At 30.3% G+C, this 23,080-nt stretch overlaps 1 protein-coding gene across 2 annotated transcripts; it reads left to right on the forward strand.

Moving 5' to 3' along the window:
* The first annotated feature begins 834 nt into the window (after window positions 1-834).
* LOC143225249 (mitochondrial import receptor subunit TOM40 homolog 1-like) lies at window positions 835-19,858 on the forward strand. 2 transcript variants are annotated; one of them, XM_076454315.1, is made up of 7 exons: window positions 835-1,212; window positions 1,678-1,838; window positions 2,977-3,078; window positions 11,393-11,630; window positions 17,307-17,389; window positions 18,209-18,305; window positions 19,444-19,858. In XM_076454315.1, exons 1-7 carry the CDS (start codon window positions 1,038-1,040, stop codon window positions 19,581-19,583), a joined length of 996 nt encoding a protein of 331 aa, XP_076310430.1. In that variant the 5' UTR covers window positions 835-1,037; the 3' UTR covers window positions 19,584-19,858. The 2 variants fall into 2 exon arrangements, with proteins under 2 accessions (XP_076310430.1, XP_076310431.1); XM_076454316.1 differs by having other exon boundaries at window positions 855-1,206.
* The last annotated feature ends 3,222 nt before the right edge of the window (window positions 19,859-23,080 follow it).

The raw sequence follows: 23,080 nt of genomic DNA on the forward strand, positions 1-23,080 counted from the left end.
CATCACTACGCACCGCCACCTCTTGGGCTAATCTTTCATCAACGAATAGTGGGATTGATCGTTACATTATAACACCCCCACGGCTAAAAGGGCGAGCAAGTTTGGTGTAACGGGAATTCGAACCCGTGATCCTCAGATTACGAGTCGAGTGCCTTAACCACCTAGCCATGCCGGGCTATCCAATTAAGAATCCATAATGATTAAAATAACTTTTTTTTTCATAAAGTATAAGCAAACGTGCAATTGGCGTTAGATTTTTAGCGTAAAGCCACACAATTGGTTATCTGCTTTCTCCGTTTCTGTCCATAACGGCTAATTCCAGGTGTTAATATTGTAAGTTTGTATACTGATGACTTATCCAATGAAGGATAAAACTTTTAGCAAAGTGTGTAATTTAGTATCTTTAACTATAAGTGTATATGAGTGTTTCTTATAACAAAGCTACGTCTGGCTATCTGCTCTGTTCACCGAGGAGAATCGAACCTCGGATTTTAACTTTGTAAATCCGAAGACTTACTTCTGTTCCAGCGAAGGACTTAAATATAAATACGGTTTTTTTAAATAAACTAAAACTGTAAATCATGAAAGAAAAAGAAAGAAATTTAATTAGACATTAATAATAATATTATAAAATTTAAACAAAGACGTGTGATAAATATGTGCTAAGATAATGATAAATATTTTGTATTATACTTAAAATTGTATTTCTCATTCTTGTTATATATATTAATATATAAAATATATAATATATGATATATATAGTAATATATATTAATTTCAGAAAATGCTTGTAATACTCTCAACACCATGAGGCTGGCTAGGCCTCTACTGTTTACAGGAATAGGCAAACTTATAAAAGTTAGGTTGCGAGAAAAGCGTGTTGTATATATTATTACGTTAGGCCTATATTCAAAGCACTATGATATTGACGAAACATAAGAGTTGATTTTCAGTCGATTTCTAAGTGATTTTATTGAACGCACATTAAGTCTGGCTCCTCAGTTTGAGAAGGCAATAACTTGTTAAAATATAGTGAAATGGGAAACGTGTTAGCTTCAAGTATATCGCCATCCCCAACACCTTCACCACCACCTCCAATACCAAATGTTCCTCCACCTTCGACTGCATCCAGTGTGGGACCTGATGAGACTGAGAAGTTGGACAACAGCCTTAACCCTGGTTCGATGGAGGACTTGCATAAGAAATGTAAAGGTATACATTTAGAAAAAAATGTTTCTATAATTTGTATTTGTATACGAGATAAATTACTCGCTCTTGAAGGCATATTACACATATATATATATATATATATATATGATGTAAAATGAATTAAACTTTAGTGGTTTATTGGTACTGTAAATAATTACATGTAGTAATAATTAACAGTGTATTAAAATTAAATATAATTATAAGCTCAATCGAAGTCAGCGTAGTTAGATTATTATATTGTATTTTACCATTTGCTCATAGTTTTATAATTATTCTTCTAGAAAGTGCTTTAATTTTGAATTTATTGTTTGAGACATTGTGAATGAAAATGTATGACATTACCTCTCTTGACATCAGCAGATCATTATAAATTATTTGTTTGATGAAGTTGCAATGCAGAATTAGTATGTATTTTTGCCTTCTGTCTGTGTTTTCATGATTTAATAATAAGTTATCTTGTAATTTTAGATATTTTTCCAGTTAATTTTGAAGGAGCTAAAGTGATGGTCAACAAAGGCTTGAGTAATCATTTCCAGATTAGTCATACTCTTAGTTTGAGTTCGATTACTCCATCTGGATATCGGTTTGGTGCCACATATGTAGGTACCAAGCAGTTGAGTCCAGCAGAGGTAATATTTCTAAACTTTTCTTAAAGAGTTAAGATTGTCATAAGTCTTTTTCTACATCTCTTGTATAATTTGCACTATTTATTTTGTAACTGTTTAGCAAGAATTTTTAAAAGCTTGAATAATAACAACAATTTAAAATTTACTCTTTGAAATTCTCAAAAAGTAAGTCTGATGTATGTATTACAACATAGGTTTGAATCATTTGTTTGATACAGTGTTAATTGATTTCACACAGAGCACATTTTAAGACATTACTGTGTAGTAGTTAGTATATATTTAAATTCATTATTCAGGATGATTTACCATTGGCTTTTGGTAACTGTTTTCAAGATTACATTTGTTGATTTTGTATTTAGATTAAGAAGAACTGCTCTAATAATGTTTGTTGGCAGCAAGGTCTCTTAATTAGTAAAATTGCATGCAAAATTATGTTTAAGAGTTGAATTTTAGCTTTATATACTGTTGATAGCTACATTATATATCATAGTGTTTGAATAAAAATTTTGATTAGCCAATAAAAAAAAAGTTTAGTTTTCAATTAAATAATGAAATTTGTCACTAAAAAATTAAATAATATGGCATTTATGTGCAGAGTTGTTCACATTGTTTTCATTAAAAATTTGAACATAGCTTATTTTTCAGCATAAAGTAGCAAATTGTTTAATGATTGTGTTGATATAAATATGGTTATAAACAAGGTTTTTTTTCTGGCAAAATAATTTACAAAATCTTGATTAACTATGGAATATTTCTGCTTCACAGAACTGTTTAAACTTACATTCTGTGTATTGGTTTGAATGCTGACAAAGATACATATAACTGAGTTTGTGATGCATTAGCACACATTTATACAGAACTTATCATGAGACACGTGAGTAATGTGAAATGTTGTATTCATTCTCCTTACTCTTTTATTTTGTGCTGAGGAGGAGGCAAGTGTGTAAATGCCAGATAGCTTGTTACTGCATGTGAGAGAAAAAAAAAGGTTTTGATGTAGAAACAAATACAAATATAAATCTGCTGATAGGAATAAAAAGAAAGCAAACATACTTTGTGTAAGTGTTTTTAGTTTTAGTTCTGTATGTGAAATGATAGTTTCATTTTGAAAGATATTTAAATGCTACATCCACCTTTTTAGGCTTATCCTGTGTTATTAGGGGACATTGATCCAAGTGGAAATCTGAATGCCAACATTATACACCAGTTTAATAAGCACCTTCGTACAAAGTTTGTTGCCCAGGTAAGTAGCTTAGTAAATTAATGTATTTTTGTTGTAGATATAATTTCAAATCATTGAGCTCAAATGATAACACTAATAAAAGTACAATAAAGAAAAGTTGCCATATGATTTACCTGAGGTAAGCATAGGGCTTTTTTTAAGTTAAGAGTTTTAATGTTTTATATTCATCTTTCTTAATCTTAGAACAGATTCTGAAGCAAGTTGTGTGTTCTTTCAGTAATTTTATGTGGAAGATTTAAATTTGTTCATTTTAAAACTGGTCAAATTTTCCTACCATTAAAACTTCTATGAAGGATCATAAAAGTGGGATTATTTGGTATTGTTTTATTATGAAGTTCACAATAAAAGTGATGAAGTGAAGTGTTATCATACTTGGAATTTTTAATTATCTGAAAAGGGCAGATAAGCATTTCATATGATTAGTATTCTTTGAGAGACTGTATTTCTTTGATTTCGTATATGCTCTAAAAATAACTAGCTTAAATTAGAAGTTAAAACTAGGTGGCTGCAAGTAAAAGACCAGGTAGGTTGGCTGTCAAAGGGTATAAGGGATAACATAAAAACATGTGTAAGATTAATAAATTGACTGCTTTAGTGGTGTAATTATATGATTATTGAAATCAAAAGAATTGGTCAAACTAGAAATTAGGAAATCAAAAACTGCATAGGAAAAGGTTGGTTAAAAATGTCAAAATCAGTAGATAGGATTTCTAGAAATACAATGAGAGTAAGCGAGATGCTAGGATGAGGTAATACAGGAAGGCTCATTCTAGTGATTATGAGATCATTGAATCATTAAATACTACATTTTCTTCAGTTTTTTTTAATAATTATAATTTAAGAAATATTCCATGTCCTGTTAGGTTTAAACAAGAACAAACAACTTGATAATATCAATCATTAATTGTTAAGAAAAAACTAGGAAATTCAAAGAACTTTAAGTCTTGTGGTCCAATAATATTTACCCAAGGGATTTGAATGAGGTTAAGTATTAGATATTTGAAGCACTTGCTATTATTTTATGAAAGTCTGACTAATAGACAGGCATTGAAGGATTGGAAATTAGCTTTTCTAGGAAAATGATAAAATTTTATTGGTAATTAAAGGTTTAATTAGTACTACACCAGTAGAGGTAGTAATTTTTTGAAAGTTTTATGAAATATTCTCTGCAAAGTCACTTAACAAAATTTGAAATTTTGTTGAATAGTAAACAAGATTTTACTGGAGAGAGAAATCTTGCTTTATAATGATATTCTGACATTCTTTGAAGAGATTACTGCTTACATAGATAAGAATAAAGATGTGGATTTGGTGTATCAGGATTTTTGGAAATGATTTAAGAAGATACTTTGTAAAAGACTTGTTAAAAGTTATCTATGTAGGTAAGAAGGATATGTTAGCTCATTGAACAGAAAACTGAGTAGATGGAAGAAACCAGAGGGTTGTTATAAATGGAGTTCAACAAAACTAGATTTATTTTATGAGTAAAATATTTCGGGGCTCAGTGTCAGGGCCTTTTCTCTTTCTGATGTACATCAGTAACATAGATGAAGAAATGAATGATACATTATTTTAATTTGCTGATGAGATTAAGCACTGGGATGCTTCTGTTTTACAAAAGGATTTAGATTACTTGGTGAGTTGGGTATATAAATGGTAGGTGCAATTTAACTAACAAATGAAAGGTAATGCATGTGTGTTATTAATTATATAAATTATTTTCAGAGAAATTTGGATAATGAGGTTAGGTGGACTAACACCTTTTAATCTTAATGAAAGTAAGGTTATCTGTAATGCTTATCATAATATTAACCATTTTTACAGTTGATGATGAAAGAAATCTGCATGTAGCTATTTCAAATTTTTTAAAGCCTTCTGGACAATGTTTGTTACCTATAAGCATGGAAAACAGGATGATAAATAGCATACATAGAAATGGTTATCATGAGGCAAAGAACATTATTGGTTCATTCTATAAGATGCCAGTCAGACCTTATTTGGAAAGTTGTGTTCAATTATTGTCACCTGGTTTCAGAAAGAACATTGAGTTGTTAAAGAGGTTTGGGGAAGATCTGCTAAGATGATTAGATTTGATCTAAATCTAGATATATTTGCAAGGAAAAATAACAGGCTTTTCTTGGTGATGTGGTAACTTATAATGAAGTTAATCAAGATGTAGTTATATACAAAACCTATTAAGCCTTCTAGATAGTTCATGTTAAATAAGCAAAACAGGATTTAATGTTACATTTATAGAAGCTTTGAGAATGCATTGAAGTATCTCTTTATATTCATTTATTAAGGTTTTGTTAGACCTCATTTGCAATATTTTTAGTTTTTGTAACTTTATTTAAGAAGGGATATTGAACTTTGAAGTGAATTCAGAAAATTACTACCAAAAATTATTCCAGTTTTAGAGGGGTTAATGTATGGAAATAGTTTGAAATTTCTAGATATTTTTTTGCTGCAGTAAAGAAGAGATCAGAAGGGTGAGAAGTTTGAGGAAGTCTTTCAAAATTTTCTTCAGTGAATGGTTAAGAAATTGCTTAGGATGGATGCAATGCTGGATTTGTTAGCACCTAATGAATACATACCATGTGGGGGCAGAGGAGCTTTTGAATGTGAGGGATCGTATTATTACGTTTGTTTTACTACATATTAACAAGGAATGAAATTAAATAGACATTATAAGTTTAGGAGCCTCAACGTAATGAACAGGATGGAAGTACAGTAGTTGAGAATTAGTTCATTCTTTCATTGCCATAAGGATATATATCCCCCCCATCCTCCTCCTAGAACATGGGAGTTTGAAAAATTGCAGCACTGTGAAGAAAAGGGTATTCTCACTTCAAACTTTCCAGAGCTTACCATCTTCAAGTTTCAGATAGGTAATGAAATAAAACATGCTCCTTGTTGTTTACTGTTTTTCTAAAAATGAAATTGGCACTGCTAGTTCTTTTATCATTACGTGTGGCAGCAAAACAATTAAAAAGAAAATTATGTTAAAAAGTTGCACATAAGAACAGTTAGCATATGATATTGAAATAAAAAATAAGGATTTCTTTGAATATAAATTGAATCTTTAAAGGATTAGAATAAAGTTTTTGTTGATGATATTTTAAGTTTGTTTGTTTTTTTTCCATCAGTTTTCACTAGTTGGTTGGTTTCTTGTGCCTAAGAGTTTTTTTGTTTTTTTTTAAGGAAATTTTTATTATTAATGTTAATCCATATTGTTAAACAAATTTCATAGAGTTTGTAAATTAATAAGATTTCTGGACTTGGTGATATAATGTCCTGGAGTTTTAAAAGAAGTTAAAGGCTTGATTTCTGAGTCATTTATTTTCATTTTTGGTGGGTCTTTGGAAAGAGATTAAGTATCTGAAAATTGGAAGTTGGCTAATCTTACTTCAGTATTTAAAAGAGAAAGTAAGCATTGTTCAGGTAATTTTTGACCAGTTACTGCTTCCTTTGTGGCAAGGAAATCACTTGACAGTCTGAAAAAAACTTACAGAATCGTTTAGTGAAGTTCAACATGTTTTCAGACAGTCAACATGGCTTAATAAAAGGAAGATCTTATCTTAAAATTACAGGACTTGCTGTTTTATTTAGGATAAAGGTCATTCTATGTCAAATCATCCAGGGGGCTACAGGTGACCCCCACAGAATGCTCCACAAAATTCACATGTGCTTATCTACCCTATCAATGAAAAACTGCCAAAGATCAGATCAATATCTCTAATAGTTTCTGATTTACAGCCCTGTAAATTTATTTTTTTTTATTTTTGGCAAATTCAATTTTGGGCAACTTTGGCTGCTTAAAGCTGCAAGAGTAATGGTGGTAGAAGGCTGAAATTTGCTACACTAACTGAAGTAATCTCACAGAATTCAAAAATGGTCTCAAACCAAGTTTATCTCTCTTAGGATTTTCATAATGAGGCCGTAAAATTACCTGAAAACCCAAAACTGTAAAAAAACATTGGTTTATTTAATAATCCATAGCTCTAAGACTTAATATGATACAAAGCTGAATTGTTTTTCCTAATTTCCTATAACATATCAGTTGATAAATCAGCAATTGTTGTAATTAAAAGTCTATTAGATCTCCTGCAAAAAATTTAGCTGCATGCAACCTTTTATGATTTAGCTAAAAATAGTCCTACTTCAGGCCACAGTTTGACCATGTCACCAGTTATTTAGCCTTTCCAGATTTTTATTATATATTCTTACATCTCTGAATATGATCTGCAAAAAAAATCAGGATGGTGTTCAACCTACGTTTTGAGTTATAACTTTTTAAAGTATCCTCTGACCATATGTTTTTTATTTTAAAAACAAATTCAGTTCAGGTGTGTTACTGTGTGCAAATATATCCATATAATTTTGAAAAATACCTGTCAGGATTTTATGAATCCCACTGAAATATTCTAACCAGCCTTTCACAATGGTAAATAATAAAGTTGTAAGAAACAAGAAAGAATTCATTTCTGAACAAGTTTATTGGCATAACTAGTTAGATCACATGGCAATGCAATTATACTGTGTATGCATTACAGTTATGCAGATGTGGCTGAGTTTAAGATTCATAAAATAATAAATACAAAGGTAAATCAGACACAAAAAGCACAGTGCTACAACAGGGCGTAACTGAGAAATATTATAGTCACACCAAACTGCAATAATTGTGAAAATGAAATGTTTCAAAAACTATAGCTATAACAACATCAAATAATCATTGCTTTGTTCAGACAGCTTGAATAAATTTCTGAAATTTGAGTTTGATTATGTTGAGATAGTTTTGACTTAGAATATAGTAGCAAGCACTATTGCCTTGCACAGTAGGTGCATTTATCAGACAAAGAATATGTTGGAAAGGAATCCAGCTTTCATCTTTACGCGACCTTGCAGGCCACGAGAAGTTCGTTTCTTGATTTTTTCTTAAATGACACCAACACATCAGAATGTTCATCTGATCTATCTTTTATGTTTCACACATACCATTCATGATCATATATGCATGCCACATATTTCCCTGGCTGATAATTGTCATTTCTATCATTAGACCCTATTTGAGCTGCTGCAGCATCACTTTCACTGCTACTACCAACAGTTACAACTGTGTACACATCATCATCTGATAGTCTTCTCATATACAATTTGTTGGTAGAGTGGGAATAAAGCTATGATGTGACCTAATACCTGCCACAGTTTTGCATTTTTCAAAGTGCTCAAGCAGATCAAACTTTACACAATTCTGCAGGACTGATTCCTGATTCACAAGAAAGAACTGAATGCCCTGAATGTGGTCCTTTGCCCAATGATACATATCAGAGACACTTAAAATTGGATAAGTTATTATTTTTCATAACCTTGATTTTTTTGAAGATCATGTTCAGAGATGTAAGAATATATGGTAAAGGCTGATTAGAATATTTCAATTGGATTCATAAATTATTTCAAAATTGTATGGATATATTTGCACACAGTAACACACTTGAATTGAAGTTGTTTTTTTTTCAAGTAAACAACGTATGGTCAGAGGATACTTTAAAAAAATTGTAAGTCAAAAAGTAGGTTGAACACCATCGTGATTTTTTTTGTAGATCATATTCAGAGATGTAAGAATATGTGATAAAAATCTGAAAAGGCTGAATAACTGGTGACATGGTCAAACTGTGGCCTGCAGTAGGGCTATTTTTAGCTTAATCATAAAATGTTGCATGCAACTAAATTTTTTTTACAGGAGATCTAATAGACTTTTAATTACAATTGCTGATTTATCAACTGATATGTTATAGGAAATTTGAAAACAAAATTCAGCTTTGTATCATATTAAGTCTCAGAGATATGGCTTATTAAATAAACGAATGTTTTTTACGATTTTGGGTTTTCAGGTGATTTTACAACCTCATTATGAAAATCCTAAGAGATAAACGTGGTTTGAGACCATTTTTGAATTCTGTGAGATTAATTCAGTCAGTGTAGCAACTTTCAGCCTTCTACCACTATTACTCTTGCAACTTTAAGCAGCCAAAGTTGCCCAAAAATGAATATGCCAAAAATAGAAAAAAATAAATAAATTTACAGGGCTGTAAATCAGAAACTATTAGAGATATTGATCTGATCTTTGGCAGTTTTTCATTAATAGGGTAGATAAGCACATGTGATTTTTTTCAAAGCATTCTGAGGGGGTCACCTGGAAAATTTTCCAAAATCTGGATGAATTGACATGGAATGACCCATAATACTTCTTATTTGGATGAATGTAGAATAGTGAATTTGGTTTTCTGGGATTTTCAGATTGCTTGTGATATGGTGCTGTAAAAAATATCTGTGAAAAAATAATTTCAAATACTAAGGTAATAAGTTAGTTAAATGGACTTAATTGTGGCTGTGTTGGAGGAAACAAAAAATTTGTATTAATGGAATTTAGTCTTTCTGGAATAATGTGAATTGGTCAAGTTTGCTAATGATGTAAAACAATCTTTGTGTGGGAGGCTGTAAAAGAAGTTATAATCTTACAGAGAGACTTAAAACTGTTGGTTAGTTGGACAAGCTCTTTGTAGGTGGTATTTAATTATGTTAAGTGAAGTCCGTATGTGTAGGCTATCGTAATAGAAATTACATGTGTAAGTTGGATGGGAATTTGTTTAATTATGTGGATGAGGAATAGGATTTTAAAGTAGTTTGAAGTTTTTAAGAAAGTGTTCTATTACAAGTAGTGCAGCTAACAGAAATACTTACAGGAATGTTAGATACAAGTGTAAAGAGGTCATAGTTTTATTGTACAAGTCAATTGTTAGGTTCTGCACGAAAGACTGCATGTAGTTTTTGTGTTTTTGTTTCTGTGACGTAGGAATGGCACTGAATCGATTGCTCGTGGGATGATTACAGGAATGGATCGGTTATTGTATGAGGAAAGACTAAGATATCATAATTTGTTGTCTCTTAAAAAAAAAGGATTTTATATGAAAATTAAATATATAAAACTATTATAGAGAACTAATAATATTTTATATATCAGATTTTTTGTGTTGAATTTTGGTTTTGAAAGATCAGACATTTCTTTAGTTGAGGCAATTTTATTTCTCCATTGAGAGTCTTTGAAACAAAATACCCTCTAGACTGCAAGGTGCTACAACTTTAAAGGAGTTTAAGAAAGGACTTTTGAATATTTGGGAAATTGGGGATGGAATTAGTGACAAATTTTCCATTTGTTGCTAAGATGAGAAGTCAAGACATTCTTAATATCTAATAATGTAAAAGAGGGGTTTGTTTTTTAGCAGTAAGATGGTAATAGAACATGGCTCTTTGTTCCCTCTATAAGAAAAGTTACATTTATGAAAAGGAATATTTGCTTTGACTCAGTAGATCAACTGGTCTTCTGTCACTTTGCCTCATCATATGCTCTGAAAACCATAACATCTAAATAAAATTAAATAGTTAAAGATCAAAATAAACTTATTGTTTAGTATAAAATTTGTTTCATTTTGATTGAATTCATATGTACAAAATAAACAGTAGGATTTTGTTTTGTAAGCTTACCTGTTAATCAGTATTAATGGACTATTAAGCCAAGATAATTTTTTTCTTATCATTTTGTTTTGCAAAAAACAGTTTCACTATCATTTTATTTATGTACGAGAACATGGATATTAATTTATCACTCTTTAGCTAGTATTTTGAGAAATTAACTTTATTGTTTAGAACACAAGATTATGGTATTTTGTGATAGATTATGAAACTAGTTGTTGCAACCCAAAAGCTAGGTAGAAATAATTTAAAAAGTTGTATGCGTTAAGGTTTATTATACACATTTGAAAATTATTTCAAGTATTTATAACAGCAAATGTACAGTTAGATGATTTTTCTAAATCTTAATATACAAATCTTGTGTGCATTTAATCAGAATATTTCATGCTATTTTTGGCTTTAAACTTGCATAAGTTCTCATTCAGCAATTAGTGTTGATTCTCGATCATAAACAAATTTGTGTGTTTATATTAACAATAAACAAGTCTACAATAACAGAACAGGTCAATTCAAAATGGTCTTATTAGTCTGAAAGAAAAGATTCTATTTCTTGGTATATTTTGGAGAAAGATTAAAGTAATTAATGAATGCAAACAAAATTATTCATATTTACTACAAAATAGTTTCCTGAAATGTTGTTTAATTTACATCAGAGACTTGTTCACTGGGAGCATACTCCTGTTAATTAAGTCATATATAAACCATCTACAAAATATTTAATAAAGCTGTGAAGATTTTCTTGTATTTCACAAATGTTAGCAACCACTTAATTGTTTTGTTTCAGGTACAAGATTCCCGCTATGCGGCATCACAATTAACAGCTGATTTCAAAGATCATGATTATACAGCATCACTAACCCTGGGCAACATGGATATTGTCAATGGCTCAGGGATAGCTGTTTTTCATTATCTTCAGTCAATTACATCAAAGGTAGCAGCTGGGGCAGAGCTTGCTTATCAGTATGGTTCTCAAGTCCCAGGTAGTGAGATGGCTGTTCTATCCCTAGCAGGTAGATACACAGGTAGGCAAAAATATAATTGTTTTTAATTAATTCTGAAGGAATTATTTAAATGTTTTGATTCTTACTTTCAAGAAACTTCTACAAATTTAGAGAACAGATAGGACTTGTGCAACACATATCAAACAATACATACTGCATGCATTAGGTCCCTCTACTCTTCCAGAACAAATCTTATTTACTTGATTGGCATTCCAGTGTCCAGATGTGTTTTCACTCACTTTCTATTTAAGTACAGACATTTGATCACACATTTCTATCAGTCTCTACTTCAATTTCTGTTTTCTAAATTCTACTTTTCTTATATTTACAGTGGTACTTAATATGAAGATTGTTGAATTTCTCATAAAAATTTATGTTTCTGCACACATCTTCAAGTCTTGGGGTCAGTAATGTCTGTGGGGAAAGCTATAGTTCATGGGGAGTTCTTGTCTTATGCTCAGCCAATGATATTTCATTCTTTCACAACTTTTTTTCTGAGTAAGGTTGTACCAAACAAGTGGAAAATTCTTTTTATATCACTTTCCACCTGTTACCATGGCTCTATGTAATCTCATGGGTTAAGTATTGTTGTTTTTTCCTGCAGATATCTGCTAAGTTTCTCAAAGTATCTTACTCACTCCCAGTAGGTATTCCCATGTTTTGCTGTTTTTATGTGAGCTTTCATAATTAGGCCTATTTTCCCTGCAAGATTATTTCGATCTTTCATGATTTTTTGCTGAGTTACATTTTTATAATTCTTTTGCCATGTGTGTTACTTTAGTTGATCTTTACAATTGGAATTTGATTATTCCAGGTTTTTGCTTAGTTTTCAATATAAGTGCAGGTTTTTACATGTTGGTAACTCTTTAAGCAGTTGTAACCTCTTCTATGTTTGTTAAGATTCTTTTTATCTTTACTACTTGTCAATAAAAAATAATAAGCAGTGTGACTTTTCTTTCTTGTGTTATTCAGGATAGGCTTTCTAATGTATTAGTTTTATTGAGTTTTTTAAGTTTGATATTTGAGTCTATTTATTATGCTTCTATAGGTATTAAATTTTTAAGGGGTATTGGCCTCTTTAATTCTATTTGCATTTTTAGCTGATGTTTTACAACTTTTTTAACTTAATTTCACTTTACACTTTATAATATTTTTACTGTTATTTTGTTTTTTTACTGGTTATATGACACAGATAACCTAATTGCTTTGCACCATACAATGACAACAACAACTACTACTTCCATTTCTTAGTAACTAGAGTGATGGAGTGGTTTCCTTCTAAGTGGATTTTGTATAACCAACACAGATCAGCATATATAGATCATAGGTACCTTCATGGTGAGAAGAGGGCTATTTTTTTTTATCCTCAGTGCAGTACCAAACAGCAACAGATTATTCAGGATTCAAGGTGCTTCCCTTAGATGTTTTTGCTTGGCAGTTTCTGCTCATTGATCAAGTAATTTTGTATGCAAGGCATTTTTCCATATGTTTTCTGCTTGAGTGAACCAACCTGGTCATATCTTATGTATCCAAGATGCTTCCCTCTAGTTTTGCAAGGGTGGACTGCACTTGTTGATTTTATATTTCATGCAGTGTGCTTTTGCTGGATGTTTTCTGCTTAACATAATCAGTCATATTGTAATGCACTTTCCCCAAATAATTTTGCTTGTGCAGACCACATTTGGTAACAATTTTATCTATCCAATGGATGTTTTTGCCTGGGCATACCTTGCTTCTTGGTCTCATACAGTTTTTTATACAAGATATTTCCACTGGATGTTTTTTGTGTGGATGGACAACTCTTATTTTATTCTTTTGTTACCTAAAGCATTGCACTTGGCATATGCTTGTGACCCAGTTGTTTCTCAGAACAGCTGGTTTTGGTATTAACACTTTTATTGATAAGTAGAGAATGTTTTGACTTTCCTAGGTCATTTTCAGGTTAACAAAGAGAGAGTTTGCAATTGACCTTTGCCAGGCACATCTTAGGGATGAGAGTATAAAGGGGTAAGTGATTGTAGGAGGTTGGATGTTAGGTTATTAAATAGAAATGGTATGAAAGTGTTCCTCTAAATTGGTTTAAATTTGGTTTTAGTTGTTGTATAGGTAGGGCTTCTTTGATTTTGCATTTGTTTATGTTTATTTCCCTAATTAGTATCTGGGAATTTTCTATGGTTATGTTGTATTTATTTGATTTGCAGTGTTAGTTTCTTACTTAATACATTGGTGCCTGCCAGTTCAGTTCAACTCATAATAGTTTTCTGATTTTGATTACTAGACAAAGAGCATATCTGTTCTAGAAGTAGTGCTGTAACCCTTTGGTGTGCTTATTCTTCTTAATTTTGCACACTAATACTTCTGGGACAGTTGCTTTCTGCTCTCTTGGTTACTTAGACACCTTCACTGACCTCTCTACCTATGTGAGATGGTATTTTAGCTCTGGGTAAGAAAAGGTAAGGCCTTTTCAGAATTTAACATTTTCTTGTACTAAAAACATATTTCTGATAGGTACTTACTTCATCTTACTTACTGATATGCTAGTGTATTTGATGTTTAACTGCCAATTCTCGAAAGTGAGGTTTGTTTTGGAATAGTAGAAGGAGCTAATTTGTGCTAGTATAGATGGCATAACATAATTAGTGGAAAATGATCACACGATCAGTACATTTTCAATATAAAATTGTGTAAATTGGGGGGTATAAAAGAATGGTGTTTTTTCAGTAGAAGTTTTTAACAACTCTGTGGTAGACCATGATCAAAATAGCTGGGGGTGAGAGGAGGTAAGTACCTATTAATAATACATTTTCAGTGTAAGAACATTGTAAACTTAGACATGATTTCACTGTTATGAATGGAAAAAATTAATTAGACACTGAAAACTAAGCTTAAATTATACCTCTTTGTATCTGTTTTTTTGTTTTTTTTTTTACATGTGTCGCAGATTAGAATTTGAGTATGATGTTAGAGCTAGTCATGTAAATGCTATATTGACTCTTCTATGGGTATTTTTTACTGAGCATGATACAGTGTTTGTGTCTTACATTCAGAACATTATTAATCTTATTTTTGTTTATGTAATACCAATTAGTATAGCATAAAATCTTAACTAATAATCTACATTTTAATAACATAAAATTTTAAGTTGTAAATTTTATAAGACAATATTAAAAAAATCTTGAATTGTCCCTAGTGTGACTTGCATGACATGTTCTGTAGGTATCTTCTCATCTCTATTTTATACAGCACTCTCAAAGAAACTATGAAATTAAATGTAAATTGTTCACTTTAAAATCATCATTACTCAGACGAACCTTTAACTGTTTGATTGCAGAGATATCAAATAGAAAATCAGACTCCTTCTGTTACATCCTCTTTCAGGGATTTTTAATAGTTCTCTTTTATGTTTAATTATGTATTACCTATAACCAATAGATATCAAGGTGTTTTTTTTTTACTTGACTAGGCATTTAGGCTTAAAATCCACCCCAGATTAAGCTGAACAAATTTTAATTAATGATAAATATAATGGCTGTATTTTGATTACTTGGATAGGTGAAGTAATTGGAAATGCCTATTTCTTTTAGTTGATAAATGTCATAATATTAATTGATTTAATTGTAGTTTTGATAAACTAATTATTCTTGGGTAATCTAGCTAATTATCCAGCTTTGTATGTTGGAATAATGCTCCAAGTAATTTATGTATACATTGTCAAATATTAAAGTTTTACTATCTATAATAATAAAATAGTGTGTGTGACACTGCCATAGTTCCAAGAAGAAAGAACCTGAAACTTTGCAAGCTTTTTGAGGGTTTGCATGTAGGTATTATCTTTTTAGATTTGACTCAAAACGTTTTGGCCAATTTTTTGCTATAAAATTTTTACTCTATAGTCCTTAACCCTTTTGGCACTGAATATATATGTTTGATACTTCAACTAATTACAGTATCAGTACTAAAAGCATGATATCTTGGCAATAACTCAACAAAAGTCCCTGAAATATTTAGTGATTGTACCCAATACTATATATGTTAAATTCAATACATAAGAATAGCAGGAATAAAGGAAGGTCGCCTGCTGTGCTGAGCCTTCAAGTCAACTGCCAATCACGCCTAAAGGGTTAAGCTCCATAATTCTGCTTCTTGAAGGCTTATAGAAAAGTGTATTTTTTCTTATTTTCACTTAATGATTGAACAATATGTGGACATTTTCTGCTAAATACTTTTGAAATGAAAAAGAACAAAATGGTTCAATAACCTACCAAAATTGGCCAAAAATCGAAAAATATGAACAAACTTCAGTAGGTAGGTCAAGCATTTGCAGCCAGTCAAAGACAACATGAAGGGGAAACAAAGGCATCATGGCCCATAGAACAGATCCTTAGAATACTAGAAAAGATTTGAATAAATAAAGTTCAAGAAATGAAATCAAACAAAGCAGTTAAAGAAGTTTGGTGCATGAAAATACAATAGAGTAAAAATTTTCTATTTTCCATGTTTTCATGAAATTCTCTGCTTTGTGGCCTTAGATTGTACATGTACATTTGTCTATTAAAAAAAAATTGAATACTTAATTTTGCATTCTTTTTTTCTTAGTTTCAGAAAATGGCATCAACAACAGTGAAGGCCTTCGGGCCAGCTTGGTCAAAAATGAGAAAATAAAGTTTAAATTATTTTTCATTTTTATTTAAGGAAAAGGGAAAATAAGAAAAAATAGAATGTAAAAGTTAAAATTAATACTTGCTTTTAGAACCTTGAATTAAAGTAGAAAAATAGTGACACACATACACAGATGCAGTCTACAAGTAAATTTTCAATCTAGTAACCTGAGCAAAGCTAGGTACTTTGGCTAATATGTAATAAACAAAGATAATTTTAATTCATACTGTTTTTTACCGTGCTCTTTACAAAATAAAACAGTTAAGTTATAAACAGGTGTGGCCTGGCAATTGTAAGAACCACAGTTTGTAACACAAAAGCATTCTTTCAGAAAGCTTTGTGACAAAATGATTACAAATTATAGCTTACATTGAACCACATGTACACCAGTAGAGTTTTAAATAGTTATATTTTTGTGATAATTGCTTACAGATGAAGGACAGTCATTCAAAGAAAATTGAATAAAAACTTTGTTTGGAAGAAAGATAAGAAATTGTTTATAGAGATGAAATATATGGATCACAGTGCAGTAAGAAACATAAGAATCATTTATGTAGCTTGGTGTATGAATTACTGAGTGTAGTGAGAAAGACTAGAATTGTGTATGTAGCTAGACTGTATGAATTATTGAGTGTAGTTAATTGTGTAGATGATTTTTGTTGTTTTGATTGGGTTGTGAAATTTCTTAATTCAATAAAAATTCTTCACTCCTGAAATTAAACTGTGCATTTTGACACACTAGTTTCTGTGTACAGTTTTCTAAACAAATACAGGAATGTGTGTATGTATCTAATCCTTTCCACTTTGCATGCAAGTTTTACTATTTGTGTGTGTGTGTGTGTGCAGTTCGTTTTTAGCTTTTCATCTGAAAAATTGTTTCAGATATCATCTTAAACTTGTTTTCAACTTGTTATTCTCTTCAATGAAAATTAAATCTAAAGTTTTCTAAAACAGTCAGTTTGCCCTACTATATACTTAAAATACTATGAAAGTTTTTGATGGAACTATGTTAAATTTATTGCATACTTTTATTCTCAGGTGAAAATTGTGTTCTTAGTGGAACTTTAAGTACTGCAGGAGCTCATGTTTGCTATTACCACAAAGGAAATGATCAGTTGCAAGTAAGAAAAAGCTGTTTTAAAGACATTTTATCTTGGTATAAGTTTTAAAGCTGTTAAAAAGAGCATTGAAAACACTTGATGAGATAAATGCTTCATAAACTTTTTTGTATATATACATGATTGAGTTTTATATTTAATTGCAAAACATTTTAAACTCAAATGTTAAAAGTCAATCAGTCTAAGGCTAATGATATGGATTTTCATACACCTTAGAATTACATGAGGATTGGATATACAATTTTAAAGCAAATAACTTTCTGTATAAGTGAAGATATTCTATCTCTTTACAATGACAGTAATTAGTATGATATGTATTGACACTTATATCTTCTCAAAAGTAAAATATTTAGTACTTATTTTATTATAATATATGAAATCAGTTAACCCTAAATGCATGGGTGGGGATCACTGTGCATGTGTCACAACCTTTTAGAGAGTGCCATATAACATGGTATTATGTATTGTACATAAGTTATCAACTATTCATTTTATCCTACATTGATGATTTAGTGACATTTCATGGTAGAGGAGGGTAAATGCCAGGTACTGTATGAATATTACCTGCACTCCCTGTTTTATATTCTTGTAAAAAAGCAATTTTTTTTATTTGCCTGATTTTAATTTTGTTTTTATAAAAGATGGCATTCATCTAAAGCTGGGAAGAGAAATAAAGCTATAAAAATATCTCTAGTTTTCTTATAAATGATGAATATATATATAAAGTTAGTAGCTATTAGATATATTAAATATAAACCTCTCTTTAAGAGTACTTTGTAAGTTTTTTAATAGTTTAAAACTTCATTTAACAATGATTCACAGGTTGGTGTGGAAGTTGAAACAAACCTGAGATTAGGTGAAAGTGTTGCAACAATTGGCTATCAGATTGATTTACCCAAGGCTAACCTTGTATTTAAAGGTCAGTTTAAGATAGAAAATGGTTTATATCAATATTTTAACGTATTTATAGTAAAATGAATACATCCATAAGCCATTATAATGTAATGTCTCCAAAATTTTTTTTAATCATATTTAGTTGTTAGATTAAATCTTGTGCTCTGGAAATAAAATATTTCTACTTTAATTGTATTATTGTTTTCTCTTTCATTTATTTTATTTTTTAACTATAGCAGAATCTTTTTTTAAATTCTATTCTTGTATTTTATGAATTATCTATATTAATTTTCTGTGTAAGAGTCAGACAAAAAATTTTAGATAAAATAAATGAGAAAAATACCTGTCAGTTAAACATGAGTTACTGAAATAGGATAAGAACAAATGGGAGGTTGTTTTTCAACTTACCTGTTTATATTTTCAATTAGTTACACACATTACCTTTCATTATTTTGGTAGCATTAACAGTAATAGACCTAATGCTGTTTTTCTGAAGATTTGTGTTTGATGTAAAATGTGTAAATGAATATTCAGATTCTTCTATTTAGTAAATATTGTATATATAAAAAAATTTTAATTTATAGAAATAATTCAAAACATTAGGTTTAACTGTTACAGAAAGGTTCATGTATTTCCATAGAGATCAAAACATTAAATTTGATTGTTACAGAAAAGTCCAAGTGTTTCCATAGAAATCTGTAATTTTGCAAATGGCTTGCTAAATAAATGTTGAATGTTAAAATTCTTAAGTATAGAACAACTTTCTTTTAACATATTTAACATTTTATTGGACTGCTTATTAAATAATGTCACCCTAGAATAGTTTCTGTGGGAATATGTGCTAACCATTTGGTTATTAACTTCTAACTTTTATTTTGTAATACTTCAAATTAATAGTTATGAAGTTGGTGTTTTTGAAAATTTCTAAATTTTTCTGAATCCTAAACATTCTTCATTTTGGATCATGGAATTAGCTTTGTCCAGCACTGGTAATTTGGAGACAATGTTCTGATAATTTTATCAGGCCTACAGGTTATGCTGCTTGTTCAAGACACTGTTTCTGAACTAGCAAAGATGAAGGAAACTCATTACACAATTCAAAATCAATTACTACTTGCCACCTAAAACAAGTTTTAAACATAACAGGTTCATTTTACTTCCAGGTACTGTTGACAGTAACTGGACTGTAGGAGCAGTTCTTGAGAAGAAATTGCAACCTCTTCCATTCACTCTTGCTCTAAGTGGAATGCTGAATCATGCTAAAAATCAGTCGAGGTTTGGTTGTGGACTTATTATAGGATAGTCATCAGATACTATATGTAGATAACTTAGAAATATTTTAATGGGAAACTGCAACTCAAGCTGTATGCACTAGTTTACTGTAAAGAGAAGGATCCAAGAAGGTTTCAAGAGACATTATATATAATTTACCATTACTGATCATTAAGATTGAGCCAAGTGCACTCATTTTTAGCATTGTTACAATTAGAACAAAACTTGTGTTATCAGCTTCATTGTTTAATGAATGAAGGTGTCATCAAAGCCAATAAAATAGATTTATTCTTACGTTCATATGAATATTGTTTCGAGTATTTGATTGTTGATTTTGTACGACAGGATTCAATACAACAACTTTCACATTCTCTAAGTTAAATAATTCAAACAACTAAAATCCAAGCTGTTCTGTATTCAGTCACTTCTTTAGTTTCAAAAAGTACAGTAAATTAGTTTAACACAGAACAGACAGCTTACAGCTTTTTCTTGTTCAAGCTAATTATAATATGTTTATACTTAAGAACATAAAAACTGTTTATGTAACACAACCATTAAAAACAAGCATAATTTAAAGGCAGTCTAAAACTAAAAATGTAAGCTCATACATTATCATAATTACATTTACTCAGTAACTTAAGAAATGAACTCAGTGGAAACTTTTGTTTTCTTAAAGAAAAACCGCATTTGAGGACAGGAAAGTGGGAAATAGGATAGGAAACAAAAAATCTGAAGTTCATTGCTTAATTTAATACTTATACATATTTTGACAGTCTGCAATATTTGGACATTTCATATTTCAAGATGCAGCCCTACCAACTGTATTTAAATGTTTAGTGGGACCCAGGCTTTGTTTTGAATTTTGTAAGAATCATAGTTACCAAACGGTATGGGACATGTGATGTAAAATCTGTATTTATAATTTAAAACCAAAAATGTACTTACGTTTCTTTCAAATTATTCCAGAACTACTTATCTTTACAGAAAGAAGTGGTTTGATATAGTTATATGGTGAAAATTAATTTAGTTTTCAGCTGAAATAACAAAAGTGTGAAATGACATTAGAAACAAAAGTTACATCAGACATAAATGTGATTGGAAAAAATTTAAACATTTTGGTCTGTGCTTCATACTTTACTTCTTACATGGACTCTTATTGATCTCTCATTGTTAGTGAAAATATAAGATATAGTATAAAGCAATAATATTTTAGTAATATATTGAAACAATGATCTCGATTGTATTTCTCACACGTAACAATTTTATTGTATTTGTTTTATAATATAAAATAAGATATAGTATAAAGCAATAATATTTTAGTAATATATTGAAACAATAATCTTGATTGTATTCCTCATATGTAATAATTTTATTGTATTTGTTTTAAGCTTGTAATTGCTATTTCTGTGATTATGTTCAAATATGTGAAAAGCTTCAGCTGTTGGCCTATAGCTTTTGAACATGTGTAATTTTTTTTTTATCCTAACACAGATTATGTGAATTGAAACCTGGTCGCTTATTGTTGTATTTATATTTATATACTTCACCTCTGTTAATGATAAGTAGGTTTTAATTTTTTAGGCTTGTATTTTTGATCTGCAGAGGGAGCTCTTTTATTTTTTTCCTGAATTTACCTTTCAAATTTATTTGGTTATCATACCTTGCTAGTTATTTAGGTGTATTTTTTACAGTATTTAATAAATTTTGTTTCCTTGTTTATTGCAAAAGTTTGGTTTCTCCTATACTATTTTGACTATTTTCTCTTTTTTTTTCAACCTGCTGTTTTTCTTCTCTGATGATGTGACAATTAACTCCTCTGTTTATTGGTAAAAGAGTAGCTCAAGTGTTGGCAATGGGTGATGTTAACTTCTCTCTAGTCTATCATTGTTAAATTAGGGATAGCTAGCACAGATAGCTGGGATAATTTTGCGTATAGTAACAGTTTTGATTCTTGTCTAACTTTTAAATTGAAAATATTGTGACAGTTTACCTGAACCTACTTTATAGTTAATATTACTTGATTATACTTATTTAGTTAACTTATTATGCATGTATGCAGAAAAAAAGGTTTTTATGACAATAATGTTTTTAAGTATTCCTTTTGCTACCATTTCTCTTTCAGTAGTAGTGTTACCACACTAATAAGAATGATAATTAGTTTTCAACAAGAACTCTTGCTTTCTGTAACTTGATAATTTTTCAGAAATGTACAATTTCTTCCTTGTTTTATATTACTTTATTTTTAGTCTTTGTAGCTACTCATAGAATCACTTAAGTTATTTTTTCAAGTACAAACCTTTAGCTTCTACCTCATTCATCACTTGACTGATTTGAGATTTTGTTAGAATTTTGGACTAAGGAGGTCAAACCCTATTGAGTGATGTATATGACCATGTCCAAAGACTTGTAAGTTAATTCACTCTAATTTGCCTGAAAGAATTTCAATTTGAGGCTAGGCTGTTAAAGATTCAGATGAGTAATAAAATCAAATTGGGTATACACATGCCCCATGCTCAGTATTGCTGGTGCACAAAAATATAGATAAGAAGAAGGAATGAAAGGTCTTGTAGATTAGTTTACTCTAATCCTACCTAAAACAACTTAAAGTGTTATGGCTACTGAGGATTTCCTTTTGATTTAAAAATGTTCCTAATTTTAGGATGCATGGTTCAATTATCATTATCTATGTTTAGAACCTTTCCAAGTGGGCATATAGCAGGATGTGTTTTATACAATGAGTACTAAATTATGGATACTGGTATATAAACAATCATTGTAATATTGACTAACTGAACAAAGTGCTGTAAGAGAAACACATAACTAATGCAGCTTATTAGCTTTTATATTAAAATGTATGATCAGATAAATGCAGAGGATGGATAAATTAACTTGAATGTTAAATTAATCTGGTATGAACATGACCAATTATATGACCCTCTAAGTGTGTGGGCTCCTTATCTATTTGAATCAGATAATGGTCTTTTAATATTGACATTAGGTTTTCATCATGTGGTAAAATTTGTGATTTTTTCATGTTTGGCATTCTTGAACTTTATGACTTTGACCTTGGAATCTAATGCTGTAATGTACTATGTTGCAAACTGTGTCAAGCAAACATTTTTCCATTTCTTTTACAAGCACACCTTTCTTATATGGATATTTTTGCCTTAAAGTTTCCCTTTATGCTCACTAACTTTGATTACAGCATCATTAGCCTCAAATTTATTATTTGAATCTGTTTTTTTCCTCAGGTGCTATGAATATGAATTTTTATTCTATGAGGTAGAAAATCTGTACTCGCAAATATTCATTTTGCATTTGAATCATCTAGATTTAGGTTTGTCATAATTCTGTAATGTGCCTTGCATTTCCCCTAGACATTCTCTATATATAAGGAAAGCTTGAGAAAGAGCTTTCATTCTCTCCTTGATTTATAAATGCACCCCTTGCTTTGTGGCATCTTTCAAAAATTCCATTGATCTAGAGTTTTCTTTTGTGAAATAATCAGTAATTTAACTAAGGACTGCA

This window comes from Tachypleus tridentatus, chromosome 9 (genome assembly GCF_004210375.1).
Source record: "Tachypleus tridentatus isolate NWPU-2018 chromosome 9, ASM421037v1, whole genome shotgun sequence".
Lineage (NCBI taxonomy): Eukaryota > Metazoa > Arthropoda > Merostomata > Xiphosura > Limulidae > Tachypleus > Tachypleus tridentatus.

Coding starts and splice junctions, on each gene's coding strand:
- LOC143225249 (XM_076454315.1), top strand. CDS start 1,038: ATGGGAAACGTGTTAGCTTCAAGTATATCGCCATCCCCAACACCTTCA. Junction 17,390..18,208: donor AAGGAAATGATCAGTTGCAA/GTAAGAAAAAGC, acceptor AATGATTCACAG/GTTGGTGTGGAAGTTGAAAC. Junction 18,306..19,443: donor GGCTAACCTTGTATTTAAAG/GTCAGTTTAAGA, acceptor TTTTACTTCCAG/GTACTGTTGACAGTAACTGG.